At 40.0% G+C, this 14501-nt stretch overlaps 1 protein-coding gene across 1 annotated transcript; it reads left to right on the forward strand.

Moving 5' to 3' along the window:
• The first annotated feature begins 3515 nt into the window (after positions 1–3515).
• Positions 3516–7869, forward strand: LOC147305799 (PAN2-PAN3 deadenylation complex catalytic subunit PAN2-like). The gene is made up of 13 exons (XM_086278520.1): positions 3516–3554; positions 3963–4518; positions 4648–4790; positions 4969–5075; positions 5172–5270; positions 5368–5496; positions 5753–5890; positions 5978–6037; positions 6127–6375; positions 6520–6663; positions 6762–6941; positions 7053–7146; positions 7478–7869. Exons 2-13 carry the CDS (start codon positions 4439–4441, stop codon positions 7660–7662), a joined length of 1608 nt encoding a protein of 535 aa, XP_086134646.1. The 5' UTR covers positions 3516–3554; positions 3963–4438; the 3' UTR covers positions 7663–7869.
• The last annotated feature ends 6632 nt before the right edge of the window (positions 7870–14501 follow it).

Raw genomic sequence — 14501 nt, forward strand, 5'->3', positions numbered from 1 at the left:
ACTGAAACGCTGCCTCTCCGGGAGTATGTGTCCTGACTTTAGGGACAATCAAAAGGCCAGTACCAGAGGACCTCAGGGTCCGCGAGGGTTCGTATGGTAAAAGCAGATCTGAGAGATAAGAAGGCCCAAGACCATTAAGACATTTAAAAACCAATAAAAGAACTTTAAAATCGATCCTGAAACACACGGGGAGCCAGTGCAGCGATTCTAAAACCGGTGTAATGTGGGCCCGCCCTCAGCTCACGGATTGGATTGGATTTTGTACGTGTTTTGGATTTTGCATGTGTTTTGGATTTTGTACGTGTTTTGAATTTTGTACGTGTTTTGAATTTTGTACGTGTTTTGAAGTTTGCACGTGTTTTGGATTTTGCACGTGTTTTGGATTTTGCACGTGTTTTGTATTTTGTACGTGTTTTGGATTTTGTATGTGTTTTGGAGCTTGTACGTGTCTTGGATTTTGCATGTGTTTTGGAGTTTGCATGTGTTTTGGATTTTGTATGTGTTGAGGAGTTTGTGCGTGCTATTTGGAATTTGTAAGTGTTTTGGAGTTTATACATGCTTTGTCTCTAGGGGCCACCGTACGACAGTATTGAGTGACCTCAAAGTGATAGTGCAGTAATGCGCCGAAAAGGATGCCAGTTGCCGTTAAGCACCGAAGAAGAAGGGGGGAAAAACACTCGAGTTGGTATGAAGGAGCAAAAATGTCGCGATTAAGAAATATTTTTTCTTATTCTAAATTGAAAGAAAACATGTCCAAAAGAACTCAAAGACAGAGAAAACTTTCCGGAAGCTATATAGAAGGGTAAAATGGCCTGGGTGTAGGACCAAGTTCATCTAGAGCCTCTAAACAAGAGTAATTCACTTTTTTTAAATAAAAAAATGGCAACTTTGCTAAAGCTAAGTTTCGTCTTTGTGTTAATTATTTTTTTAATTATATTATAATTTAAAATTATTGTTTTTGATTGTCAAAAAGACTTCTGAATTATCAGTTGGTTTCTTTTTACTCAGTTCAACAAACTTCACTATTATTCATTAAAGTTCTGCATTCTACATTTATAAAATAACTTTTATCCTCAAAGTATGCAAGGTTTTATTGTTATTAATTATTATTTTGGGGGCGGGCGGGGGCTGAAAAACGCAACACTTTTGTACAAACACAAACACTGCAAGAAATCTACAGTGAGGGGAAAAAGTTTGACTGGAAGAACCTAACGCTAGAGTTGTAGAAATATCTTGGACTTCTACTAGACATGGCTGTCATACGGCTACAGATATTTTGCTATGTATAACGTTAGTGTTTCTGAAAATCCTAAAAAAAACTATTTATTAACAAAATAAACTAAAAATAGACTTTATTATATGTTATAGTTTTAAAATTGGATAACAACTGACTTGAACATAATATGAAAAAATGTGTTTTCACCATGGGAACACTGGGAACATTGATTGCTTTAATAAAGTTATCTATATTTTTATTTTCGTACTTTCCATTTGTATTTAGATGGGGCGATGCATGGCAGATTCTCTGATGTTTCTCTGTTTCTACCTGTACTGATGCTAGCACGACTAAAACTAGCCAAGCAGCATTAAATATGTGAAGCAAGGCAGAAGGATATACTCATAAAATGAACAGAATCATGAGAATATAACACCACAACACTGCAAATGTAACAAAAATATGTCAGTATCAACTGGTATGTTATTTAAAATCTATATGAACACTCAACAGCTTATGCTCCGCGGCTGTTGAGTGACCCCTCATCTGGGACTCTCCTCAGCTCTTTCTGGAATAGTGGTGCTGCAGCCCCTCTTTTAGTCTTCCTTGGTCTCTTGTGTTCTGAGGGCCTCTGGATGTCTGGAGTTTTGATCTCCTCCATACCTGCTTCATGCCCTGGTGGACGGGGCTGTGGCCCCCCCACACCCTCTAACAGATCATTACATGGAACCTTTTAAATACAAGCGCGCTCATGCTCACAGGTGTACACACGGGTGCTCATACACACAAACTACACCCTTTTTGGCTCCTACCTTAAAGCACACTGTGCGCTGTCGATCTTACGTGCTGCACAGTAATGTTTAACATTTAGTATTTACTGTTATATTCCCATAGATCATCGTGATGTTGTTTATTCTATTGCTCTAGTCTTCTTCTGCTTCTTTTCTTTTTTCTTTCTCAACAGGTGATCCAGGAAAAGAAAAAGAGAAAAAAAAGGACACAAAGACAAAGGTGATGAAGCAGATTTTCATTGTCTTTTCTCTCTATCTCTTTTCTCCTTTTTCTTTCCCTCTCCTTCTGTTAACTTTCTTCTGAACTTTTCTTTTTGTTTTTCTTTCCCGTCCACGAGTCTGGCCTGATTACAATAACTTAGAATAAAAATAAGTAATAAAGATCAAATAAACTATGACAATCAAGTGGACCAGTATAGCAAAAGGCCCACTTGGGAAAGTAAATCTGTTGGGCATTTTTCTTGGCCTTCAGACAATAATTCTGATTGCTACAGTGCCAGACAGGACACACACACACACACACACACACACACACACACACACACAAAAAGACTATGACATTAGAGGTTTTGTGCTTTGAAGTGATTGGTTACATGTCAATGGAACAGCCTTTGAGCTTTAAGTTATCTCATGTGATGCCATCACAAGCTTTTCTTTTGATGTGTGTTGATTGGAAGTATTGCAAAATAGTTGATTATATAATTATATAATTATAAAATAATAATTGTCCAGAAATAGGCTTTTAAAGGCTTTTATTTTTTTTTAGTATATGCTGAATTAACAGTATAAGAGCCTCTCTACCAGAGTATCACTAAAATATAAAGCAAAATAAAACGTTTAAAGGAAAACATGAGGTTTAATAAATGCTTAGGGTTTCCCCCCCCCCCAATTGAATGCTTTCTTTTAATGACATCGTTAACATTTCTCAACAAAAACACATGAAAGTATCACTGATAATTCAACAATAAAATCGCTTCATGTTGTGGCCATCACACAGTGTTTTCCAAAGTGATTCACGAGCTGAAAGTGCGCAGATTTAACGTATATAATCCTTTGTTAGGTTTATTATTTTCATTTCACACGTAAAACACATTTATAGATTCATCCACCACTCCACCACTGTTAGTTTTGGATGCGCTCGGCTCCAACCAATCAGACCAATTTATGCAGACGGCGCACTAATCCCGTAACTGCACACTACCCATAATCCTCAAACGCCGTTGCTATGGAAATGAAGATAACAACAGCTTGGTGCTACCCGTTATTCCTTTATTTACTCTAAAATAATAACCAGCGATAATACGAAAATAAACTGGCCCAGTGTTTAATTATGTAATTACAAATTGCAATTTTTATTTTTTTATTTTATTTTTTACAAATTGCAATATTTATCTACAGCGCGCCTTTAGTGACATGTCAACAGATCTTAAGCAAGGCGATTGGATGGTTTTTACTGCAATGCATCTTGGGAGTCGTAGTAAATGTATCTTTCAACTCACGGTCCTGCTGCGAATCTTTCGACTCGACACGAGGCAGATCCTAGCTAAGTAAGTTGTAATAAACTGTGGGTAATTTGCATGTTAAACTGATATTAAACTTGAAATGTTTTCACAGAGCAGTCTGTGTACCAAGAGAACTACTTCTGCAAAAGTTTATTTAATTTTTTTTGGTGATGTATTCTCATGTGTAAGACACTTGCTTGGCCACCCAGCTAATGTTAGTGCTGCTCGATTTTAGTAATGTATCTTTTCTGTAATCAATTCAGTTTTTTTTAACCCTATTCACGTAATTAACTCAATATTAACGACTTTAATCTCGTAATTGATTTTTTTTTCTAAATATGGTGTAATACTGCCTCGTAATATAAGTTATTTCTTTGGTCATAAATTATTTTTGTAATCATTTCACCAAAACAGACCTGAAATAATCCCTACATGTTCCATTTTCATTTGCAGAAATGACAAAGCCAAAAACCAAACCATGCCCTTCCTGTCAGGCTCCAAACACCTGCAACAGGAAGACATGCAGTGGATGTCTGGGCAGCCTGAACGTAAAGGAGGGATTGAAAAAAAACAAGAACAGTTTAAAAACAGTAACTGGGCTGCCTCTGTTAAAAACAACAGAAATGCGAGCAGGGTGGTTAATTCAGCCCAGTTGTCAGTAAGTTTAAAAGTTCTGATCTAATAAGTGGTTGGTCTGCTAGACAATTCTTTATTAATCACAGTTGTCAATGTTTTCTTGTATATCATGAAGTAAGAAACTAACAAGGCATGTATATACGCATAAAATATTAATTTATAAAAGAGCATAAATAAAAAAGTTATTCACATCAGAATAACATCATCACACTAAAGACATCAAACTAGAAAAAACTTGTTAAAAACTATGAGGAGACGACAGGAACAGTCAAGCTAGGTCGCTTAATCCAGAGATGGAATCACTTCATCCTCTACCAGCTCTTCCAGGAGACACAGGAGCAGGAGGATCCACGGGCCTACAGGACGACCAGGAGCAGGTAAAACACATCGTTGTTGACCTGCATTCTTACTGGACACTGTCCCAGTCTTATCATTATGTTTGTTTATAAATGCAGAGTTTTCCTTCTGGTTTCTGAAACTGTGATTTGTGTTTGTGTTGCAGTTCTCTGGGCTCCCCTGGCGACTCTGTCATTAGAGAGCTGTTTTGTTCTGAAGTTGAGAACCGCAGCCCGTGTCTCTGTGGCATAGAAACAGTCTACTCCTCCCTCGTGTTGCTGTTCAACATGCATTACCCTGACTCTCAAGGTGAGTCTGAGAGCACTGAGAGCATGGATATCTGTGACTGTGAATTACTCTGTCTTTGAAACTTGAACTATTAATGATTACATAATGGTTTGAATGAATTTAGTTTTTGAATGAGCAGAGGGAAATATCTGCTTGATTTGATGTATACACTGATATTCATTGTACTTTGACACTTCAGGAGAAAGAATAAAGGAGCACGACTTTGCTGAGATCCTGAAGAAAAGCATCTGCCTGCAGCAGAGATCTCACACATGGTGTGGAAACTGTGACAAGTATCAGCCCACAGTGAGTTACAGCTTTCATTCACTCATAATGACAATTCATTTATGGTTGGTTGTTACCTGTTGTGCAGGGTAATCATTTCTTTGTGTTACACTGTAGGTGCAGACACGCAACATTCGACGTCTCCCAGATGTTTTGGTGATAAACTGTGAGGTGAACAGCAGCAAAGAGGCCGAATTCTGGAAGGTTCAGGCCGAGGTAAGCCACTGATTCACTGTGTTTAAATACAGTTAAAAGAAAGTAATGATTTATCTGTTCATTATTTACATGATTGCCCATGTTTCTGTTTTTATAGTACGCCTTCAACAAATCCATGCAGAAGACAGATCAGGATCAGCGTCACGTGTGGATCCCCGCCACTCTCAAGATGTCCCTCAGCAAAAGTCAGAGACTGGAGATCAGCAGCTGGCCTGAGGGCGAGGAGGTGAGGACTTTAGATTTTCAGCTGATCTTTGCACTTGAAGAAATAATTGAGTAACTTTTCATCACCAAGTTAAAATTTCACTTCAAGATTAAAACCATATTTCCAGGAGCAATATTTTTAAAACATTATTACACTAATCTGTAGATATTGAACTATAGGTTGGTTTTAGTGTTTTTGTTTCTGTAACACATGAATTTCTCAACTGTTGTGAAATAAAAAAGTTTATCTTACAATTATTTGCACTTTCTGTTACTAGTTAAGTGCTGCTGAACAGGCGGAGGGAGCTTCTCTGTATGACTTGGTGGTCACGGTGCCGCACATCCTGGACGCTGGCGCGGGTGGTAATCTGGTCGCACACATCAAAGTGGGTGAGACCTACCATCAAAGAAAAGAGGTGAGCGACGCTTAGATAAGAAAATTTGACATCTGCTGACTACAAAAAGTTTCATTTTTAACATTCAAAATGATTTTATTATTTCAGGGAGTCTCTCGCCAGCAGTGGTACCTCTTCAATGACTTCCTCATTGAGCCGATTGAGCAGGTAAGGATCCTAGATAAGATTCCTGCTTGTTTATTCATGCTAACTTTAATGTGTGCAGTCATTTAAAAATGTTCTCCTTTTGTTTTCAGACTGAGGCTGCACAGTTTGATGTGAGCTGGAAAGTGCCAGCCATCCTGTGTTACGCCAAGAGAAACTACCACACCAAATACGACCTCCGCAGTGAGTTTCAGCACAATCAGTCTGAAGTCAAATCCGACTTATATCGGACTCAGAAGCAGAGCAAGACAGACGCCACTTTCATCCCACTCACAGTCAGTGAGATGCTGCAGGCTGGTGACCTGGTGGGGCTGAACGCTGAGTTTGTAAAACTCAGTGAGGTAAGTCTGGCTATGATACCATCATTAATTATAATATAGGATCAAAAACAATTTTAAATATTCCTAGTACATATTTCCAGTAGTTCAGCTAATCTGACTCAAGTATTTAAAACAAATTTGACCCCTGAATGTGTGCGTTTGCAGGAGGAAGCAGTGCTGCATAGTCACGGCACCAAATCGACCATCACGCCCAGTCAGATGTCTGTGGCCAGGATCACCTGTGTGAGGGGTCAGGGGCCCAACGAGGGGGTCCCCTTCATCGATGACTACATCTCCACTCAGGAGCAGGTGAGAAGCTGCAGAGAGAAAAGACCACGATGACCTAAAAGAATGAATATATAATGTTTCAAGGATCCACCCGCTAACTTGTCAATTTGTTCTTCCAGGTGGTCGACTATTTGACAAAATACTCTGGAATCGAACCTGGAGACCTGGATGCCACAGTATCCTCTAAGCACGTGACCACGCTGAAGTCGACCTACCTGAAGCTACGCTTCCTCATCGATGCAGGAGTTCGCTTCGTCGGCCACGGCCTGCAGAATGACTTTCGTGTCATTAATTTAGTGGTACGTTATTTCATCTGTTTTAAATTTCAAATTAGTTCATATAGTTTAAAGATGTGATTTTTTTTATAGATGTGCTTTGATTTTAATGTTTTTTATTTTCTGTTTCTTAAGGTTCCCAAAGATCAAGTTATCGACACCGTGCACCTCTTCCGATTGCCCTACAAGAGGATGATTTCTCTGAAATTCCTTGCTTGGTATTTTCTTGGTAAGTTAGTAGAAACAAAAAAAACTAAATCAAATCCAAATAATCCAAATATGAGTCTTTAATCGAATTAAATCACATTATTACAGTGAGAGGGATTAGGATCCAAATATGTAAACTGGATAATCCGCTCATATTACCGAAGTCAGTATAGTTCATGATGTTTTAGTTGTCATCAAACTCATCTTGGAATTAAATCTGAACAACAAAGTATTTAGAGGCTTTTTTGAGTTCATGCACTAAAGCGTACGTGTCAATTCCTCATATCCACACTGTAATCTGAAGCTGAACACTTTCATTTTAATCATTCCTGACCTTTTTTTCATGTCCACAGGCCTCAACATCCAGGGAGAAACCCACGACAGCACGGAGGACTCATGCACAGCCCTGAAGCTTTACAGGAAGTACCTGGAGCTGTATCAGGAAGGAGGGAATCATTACGTGATGAAGGTGCTCTACGAAGTCTACGACAAAGGCTTCCAGCTGAACTGGAAAGTCCCGGATTCGGACATGAGATAGTCCGTCTGAGTGGACTGAATGCACTCTCCTTCCATCCACGGGTGCTGCTGTGCTTCCCTCTGTGATGGGACTGTGAGCAACACCATGACCTGAAGATGCTCGGGCTGCTTATTTTGTATCATATTTTATAGTTATTTGCTTTGAGTCAGTGACTCAGTTGTTTTTATCATATCTAAATATAAGCTTTTTATTTCAGAGAGGTTTACAGGGGGGAAAGTGATCATTCAAAATATGAATTTGAAGCATTTTGTTTTTGTTTTTAAAAAAGGAAAAAGTCAAAATTGTTGCATGTAAATGAAGTCATCCTGAGCACTGTAAAATGTTTGTTGTTTGATACCAGGAAGTGGAGAATGTGCACGAATCCATGAAAATCTTGATTAAAACAGATTCCAACCACAATGAATTTAGTTTGTTTTTTTTCACCAGATTCTGTGAAATCTGTTGCACTGTTCATTTTCCAGCTAACTTTTTGCAGCTTTCTCAGAATTCAGATCAACGTTCAATTTTTCAAAAGCTGTTATTTCTCTTCTATAAATGACACATTTAGCAAGTTTGAAAAAATTGTCCTCAATATTTCACCTCGACATCTTTAAAATGCTCTAACTGGTAAGGACTGTGCTTCAAGTGCAGCATTTACAGCCACCACCAAAAGTAGTAACTATACTTTAATAGATGTGCTTCATTTAATAAAGCTTTAAGTCACATTTGAACGATTTTTTGATATAATGGTGCCCTCTGCTGGATGATATGCACACTCTTACCGTTCACTCTTACAGTTGTTTTTAAAGGTTTATGTCATTATTTTCATTGTTTTTTGGCTTGTTTTGTTTTGGGAACCATAAAATGAAATTGTTTGAACTCCTTGTCTGGTCTTACCAACAACTCTACAAGTAAAACTAAACATACAGTTAGTAATGATCCAGTAGATATGTTAAAAAACTACACAACACAGTTATTTCAATGTTCCACGAAAGAATGTGTAAATCTACACAGAGTATAGTAATCCTGTTCAGCTGGATATGTGGAGGTCAGGGATGAATGTGTTGTGTAGTCTCAATAATATTAAAGCAATAGTGTGATCACAATACTGATAACTGGGAGGCTTAAAAACGAGCTATTACAGTCTCAGAAATATTGTAATATCGATAATAATACTAAAATAAATCAGTACGAATATTTTTGTCAATATGTGGCGAGTAAGACAGTCAAGGCCTTTGAACCAGTTCAAGGCTCCGAAATCAACAGATTCTGTGAGAGAGAGGAAGCATTTTTTCAGGGGTATAAAAGTCCAAAGAAAGCCGTAACCTTTTCCGTGCCAGAGTATTGTTTAAACTTAAAAGTCAGTCAGAAGTCACCAAACACTCAGGACTCTTCAGAAGATCGTGAAGTAGACTTATAACACTACGAATGGCTGGTGTGAAGCTGATATCCAGGTCCAGATTTAGTAAGTAGAAATTTCTTTGGGTGATGCACAGTGCGCTAATTCATGTGATTCATATACAAAGATGTAAACATTTAATTTCAACAATTCCCAGCCAAATGCAGCGCAAAGCAGCGGCTTACACATGAGCACATCCGCATCCACAGCAACAACCAACATAACCACAAGTAACAGTAAATAATAAATATTGAATGTTACTGAGCAGCACACAAGTCCGACAACACACACCTGTGTGCGTGTAGATCCATATATTCACAAGGGTTCTCCGTGTAACTGTCTAATAGTAGGTGTGGGGAGCCCTGCCCCCAGGACATGAAGCAGGAATGGAGGAGATCAAGGCCCCAGACATCTACAAGCCCCCCAGAGCACGAGAGCAGTGTAGCAAAGTAACTGCGCGAATTGCTCGTTATTTTCTGCAGGCTGTGTGAGGCTGTGTCTTACTGGAGTCTGACACCGACAAGGTCACACTAACAGCTGCATTTTGATATTTGAATATCGTGGTTATGTTTTGACTGAGAGAAGAAAAAAAAACGAAGTAGACGAAAATCGCTCCAATTTCAATTATGGGTCGATCTGTGTGAGGATATTAAAAAAGAAAAGTTCATCTCAGTTTTGCTGTTCCATAAAAGATCAGTATTATTTCTGAAGAGCAGAAACGGAGAGACAGAGAGGGAGCACAACATTTTGATCCCAACCCTCATATTTACCTATTAACAATTAAAGAATGCCTAATTGGGACCTGACTGAAAAGATGATTAAAATGAGAAATGGACCCTTTCATTCAAAGCAGGACACAAATGTGTTCAGTTAGTCACAGCTAAACATAAAAGTACAATAACAAAAATATGAGCAAAGATTGATGCTTGACTTTAATGGCAACTTTGACAATTAATTCTCATGGATTTCTGTCAATTTGCAAATTATATGTACTATGTATAAAATTTGTCTGTTTAATAAAAACAATTTGTTTTATTGTGCATATCTATGAAATATAATGTGGATAAATGGGACAAAGGTTGAACTGAATCTTAACATTTATCAGATCACAGGTGAGGCTGTGTTAAAGCAGCAAGGAAAACATTTTTTGAGACACTAGAGGATGTTGAATTTCAGAGGTCCTAAATATGCATTATTTAAAGGTCTTAAAGGTCTTCTGAGTTTTTGCTTTTTGGTTGTGCAAACTAAATACAGGTATGTCTGTGAAGGTTCTCAGTCATCCAGGTCATCATAGTCAAAGGAGCTTGCAAAGAAAAGCGTCTGGACTTCTTTAAGTTACTTGAAGACTGTGATGGCTGCACTTACAGCCACACAGTGGTAATACCCACCATGTTAGTGTAGAGGCTTATAAGTAACATTGCATTCACATTTCTTTCTTTAAATATAGGAATTTATTTACAGGACAATAAATAACTGGTTTTGGTTTAGTTAATTAATATATCCACATAACGCTGCATTCTAAAATAAGTGCACACATTTTAGTTTACACTGTTATGTATGATTAATCTTTTGTTTTCTGAGTTACCTTAGTTGCAGCTGTTCCAGTCCCTTGATTAAGGAGCCAAGAGGTGGAAAAGGGGCAGAGCGAGCTTTAAAGGAAGGCTACAAATTGGTTCACGCCATAACTCAGGACCATGGGGGGGAATTGGAGTTCATTATGTTTGGTTTAGTTAGGTTTTGTGTGTTTTACCCCTTTTCCTGTTTTTGTGGGCTGATCAGCCACTATTTAAGTTTCCCCTTTGTCTCATTAAGTTAGGTCAGTTTGTTTGAGTTGTGTTGTTAACTTTGAGTAGAGTTTTGTTAGTTTGACCTCTTTTATGGGCCCAAGATTTTGATTCTTTTTGCACGAGTTAACCAATTATGTTTTTTGGGTTAAATAAAAAATCATTTTTTGGACTTTAACCTGTGCCTAAGTTTCCTTCACTGCTCGGTCCATCACAAAGACGTTGTAGCCGGTGTATCAGAAAAACTCAGGAGAGTTTTCTCCAAGCATGACATCCTGGTGCATTTCAGACCCAGCAACACGCTCAGACAAAAACTGGTTCACCCGAAAGACAAAACGCCAAAACATATGAGTGTACAATGTGGTGTATGCTGTACAGTGCAACGAGGAATGCCGAGACCTCTTCATTGGAGAGACCAAACAGCCACTTCACAAGCGCATGGCACAACATAGAAGAGCCACCTCCACAGGACAAGACTCAGCAGTCCATCTGCATCTTAAGGATAAAGGACACTCTTTCGAGGATGCCAATGTTCACAGTTTGGACAGAGAGGACAGATGGTTTGAAAGAGGAGTGAAAGAAGCCATCTATGGGTCTGGGTGCAATTCCCCCCTCCAGGGGCAAGGGTACCTAGACCCGGTTTGTAGAGTACGCTTGGGGAGTGTGATTGTGTGTACAGCGTCTCTTTATGTCTGTCTCCACGTTGGTTGAGTGTGGAGTGAGTGCATATGAGAGCATGAGGGTGGGAATGGATGTTTGTGTCTGTGTGTGCCTGTATGTCTGTGTCTATATGTCAGGTTGGGTATCAGACGCCACCTCTCTGGGGACACCTCAGGCCCTCCAAGGTTTGGAGGCCTATCTCCACCCACCACCACTTCCCCTGCCGGTGGCGGACTCCCTCAGGTGTCGGTGTGTTGGTGGTTCTTTGTGTCTGGGGGTGGGCGTCCGGGTACACACCGGCTCACTCCTTGGCGGCCGCTTGTCGGGGCCTGGGGCTCGCTCGGGCCCCTTTGGAGGTGGGGTGCCCCCGGCCTCTCGGCCTGGGGCTCGGTCACTCAGGCACAGCTGGGGGCCGGCGGAGCTCACGGGCGCGTCACTGCAACTCCCCCTGACTTCTGCTCCGCGGCTGCTGGGCGAGCCCTCATCTGGGACTCTCCTCAGCTCTTACTGGAACAGTGGCGCGGCTGCCCCTCTGTTGGTCTTCCATGGTCTCTTGTGTTCTGGGGGCCTCTGGATGTCTGGAGTTTTGATCTCCTCCATACCTGCTTCACACCCTGGAGGACGGGGCTGTGGCCCCCCCACACTCCCTAGCAGATCATTACATGGAGAAACCTTTGGAATGCAAGCATGCTGATCCACACAGGTATGCACACATGGGTATTCACAGACGCGGACTAAAGCTTTCTTGGCTGCTGCCTCCAAGCACACTGTGCGCTGTCTATCTTGCGTGCTGCACAATATCGTTTATTATTTAGTAAATATTGATATCTATGACTAGCTAGTTTATTGTGATGGTGCTTTGTTTTCTCTATTATTATGTTGCTCTTTGTTGTTTGCTGTCTCCTCTGTTTGTTTTTGTTTGTTTGTTTGTTTTTGTTTTTTTTCTCCATACAGGTGACCCAGGAGTTTTTTTTTTTTTCTCTCTCTCTTCCCCCCCCTTCTCACCGTCTCTTCTCCCCTTTGGTTTTCTTTCTTTCTCTCCCCCTCTTTCTCTCATTCATTCCCCCTGTCCTATTTATTAAAAAAAAAAAAAAAATGACAAAGGATGAACTGAAGCTCTGCCATCACGTAATGTCGCATACTGCTGTTTCTGATGTCATTTAAAAAAAAAAAAAAGAAAAAAAAAAAGCCATCTATGTCCACTGTGAGCGACCATCTTTGAACAGAGGCGGGGGTTTACGACACCAACTCTCTGCCATCTATAATCCAGTTTTGAGATCCCTTCCCAGATGCGTTAACGCCCACTCACATCCTTTTTTATTTATTTATTTATTTTTTGTCCCGTTTGGATCTATAGCCATCAGAATTGTTGTCTTAATTGGCCTTAAGAAAGATGCCAAGCAGATTTATTTTACCAAGTGGATCATCATGGCCTTGCCATATTGGTCCATTTGATTGACCTTTATTATAATTATGAATTTATTTTATTTTCAGTTGCTACAAAAGGGACAGACATGACTGGGGGATAGGACAGGGAGAAAGAATGAAAGAAAGAGAGGGAGAGAAAGAAAACCAAAGGGGAGAAGAGACGGGGGGAAGAAAGAAAAAAAACCCCAAACAAACAAAAAAAAAAACACCTGGGTCACCTGTATGGAGAAAAAAAACAGAAGAGAAAGCAAACAACAAAGAGCAACATAATAAAAAAAAAAAAAGCACCATCACAATAAACTAGCTAGCAGTAGATATCAGTACTTACTAAATAATAAACGATAATGTGCAGCACGCAAGATAGAAAGCGCACAATGTGCTTTGAGGCAGCAGCCAAGAAAGCTGTAGTCCACGTCTGTGAATATCCAACACCCACTCACATCCTGGGCCATCTGATCTCAGGAATTCGCATGATAAGGTGGGGCCAGGTTTCACAATGAACTCACCCGAAACTCTGGCTGATTGGGACCCACACCCAGTTTCACACCTTGGCTCAGGCATTTAGAGGATCATCAGGGGGTCCTTTTGTCCCTCTGTGGGGGGTTAGTCCCACTAGGTTTATATCTGGGACTCTCCACCATTTGACCTTAGAACTGAAGAAGCTTCTCGGATGAGAGGTGAAACGTCTTCAAGCAACTTAAAGAAGTCCAGACGCTTTTCTTTGCAAGCTCCTTTGACTAAATACAGGTATGTTACTTTTCCTGGAGGGCAGCCATTTTTAAAAACAAGATGGCAGCTGAAGTGTAAGTCAGACTGTGTCAGACCTTCGTCCCGTAATGATTCTCTCCTTCCTGAAACAGTTCCAGGAACTTCCTGTAAAGCTTCAGGGCCGTGCATGAGTCCTCCGTGCTGTCATGGGTTTCTCCCTGGATGTTGAGGCCTGTGTACATGAAAAAGAATGATCAGAAATTATTCTCCTTTCTTTCTCTCTCAGTCTATCTTCCACAAGCTCTTCTGGAAGCTTTGCTGATTTCAAATAACCCTTATCTTCACCTTACACTCTCTTGTTCGTGAGCATGGAAGAGCCTTTGCCTGCCCTGGATCAATTGTTTGGTCTTTTTCACTTATTTTCCTAACTTAGTAGAGTTGAAATGCCTGCTCAACGAGAGAAAGGTAAGATGACATTTTTCTTGCAGACATGCTTGTGGCTCAAGAAAAAATGAGTATCTGTGTTGCATCATTTAGACATATAATGCTTATGAAACTACACATTGTGAATTCAAGAGGGAAATTTGTGTCACACGCTGAAGAGTATTTCATGGTTCTCATGGAGTGGTCACTTTTATCATGAAAGGCAAATGAAACTATGCGGAGAGCAGCATCTGATGAAGGCAGTAGATTCCATGTTGGTTGGTGGAGAAAGATCCTGAAAGACGTCCACTGTTAAAAATAAGCATAAGTGGAGAGACCTGAGTATGGTTTTCATCTAAAGCTAGTCCACCTTCCAGAGGTCGTCTAACTTCCAGGATTATTAATGGTAAACCAAATCAACAGTCAAGTATCTTTTGTCATTAAGTGTATTTTAAATG

The sequence above is a fragment of the Aulonocara sp. 'chitande type north' Nkhata Bay genome, linkage group LG20 (assembly GCF_057382095.1).
Source record: "Aulonocara sp. 'chitande type north' Nkhata Bay isolate Kocher_YH1m ecotype deep benthic linkage group LG20, A_spYH_male_GT1.1, whole genome shotgun sequence".
In the NCBI taxonomy this organism is placed as follows: Eukaryota; Metazoa; Chordata; class Actinopteri; order Cichliformes; family Cichlidae; genus Aulonocara; species Aulonocara sp. 'chitande type north' Nkhata Bay.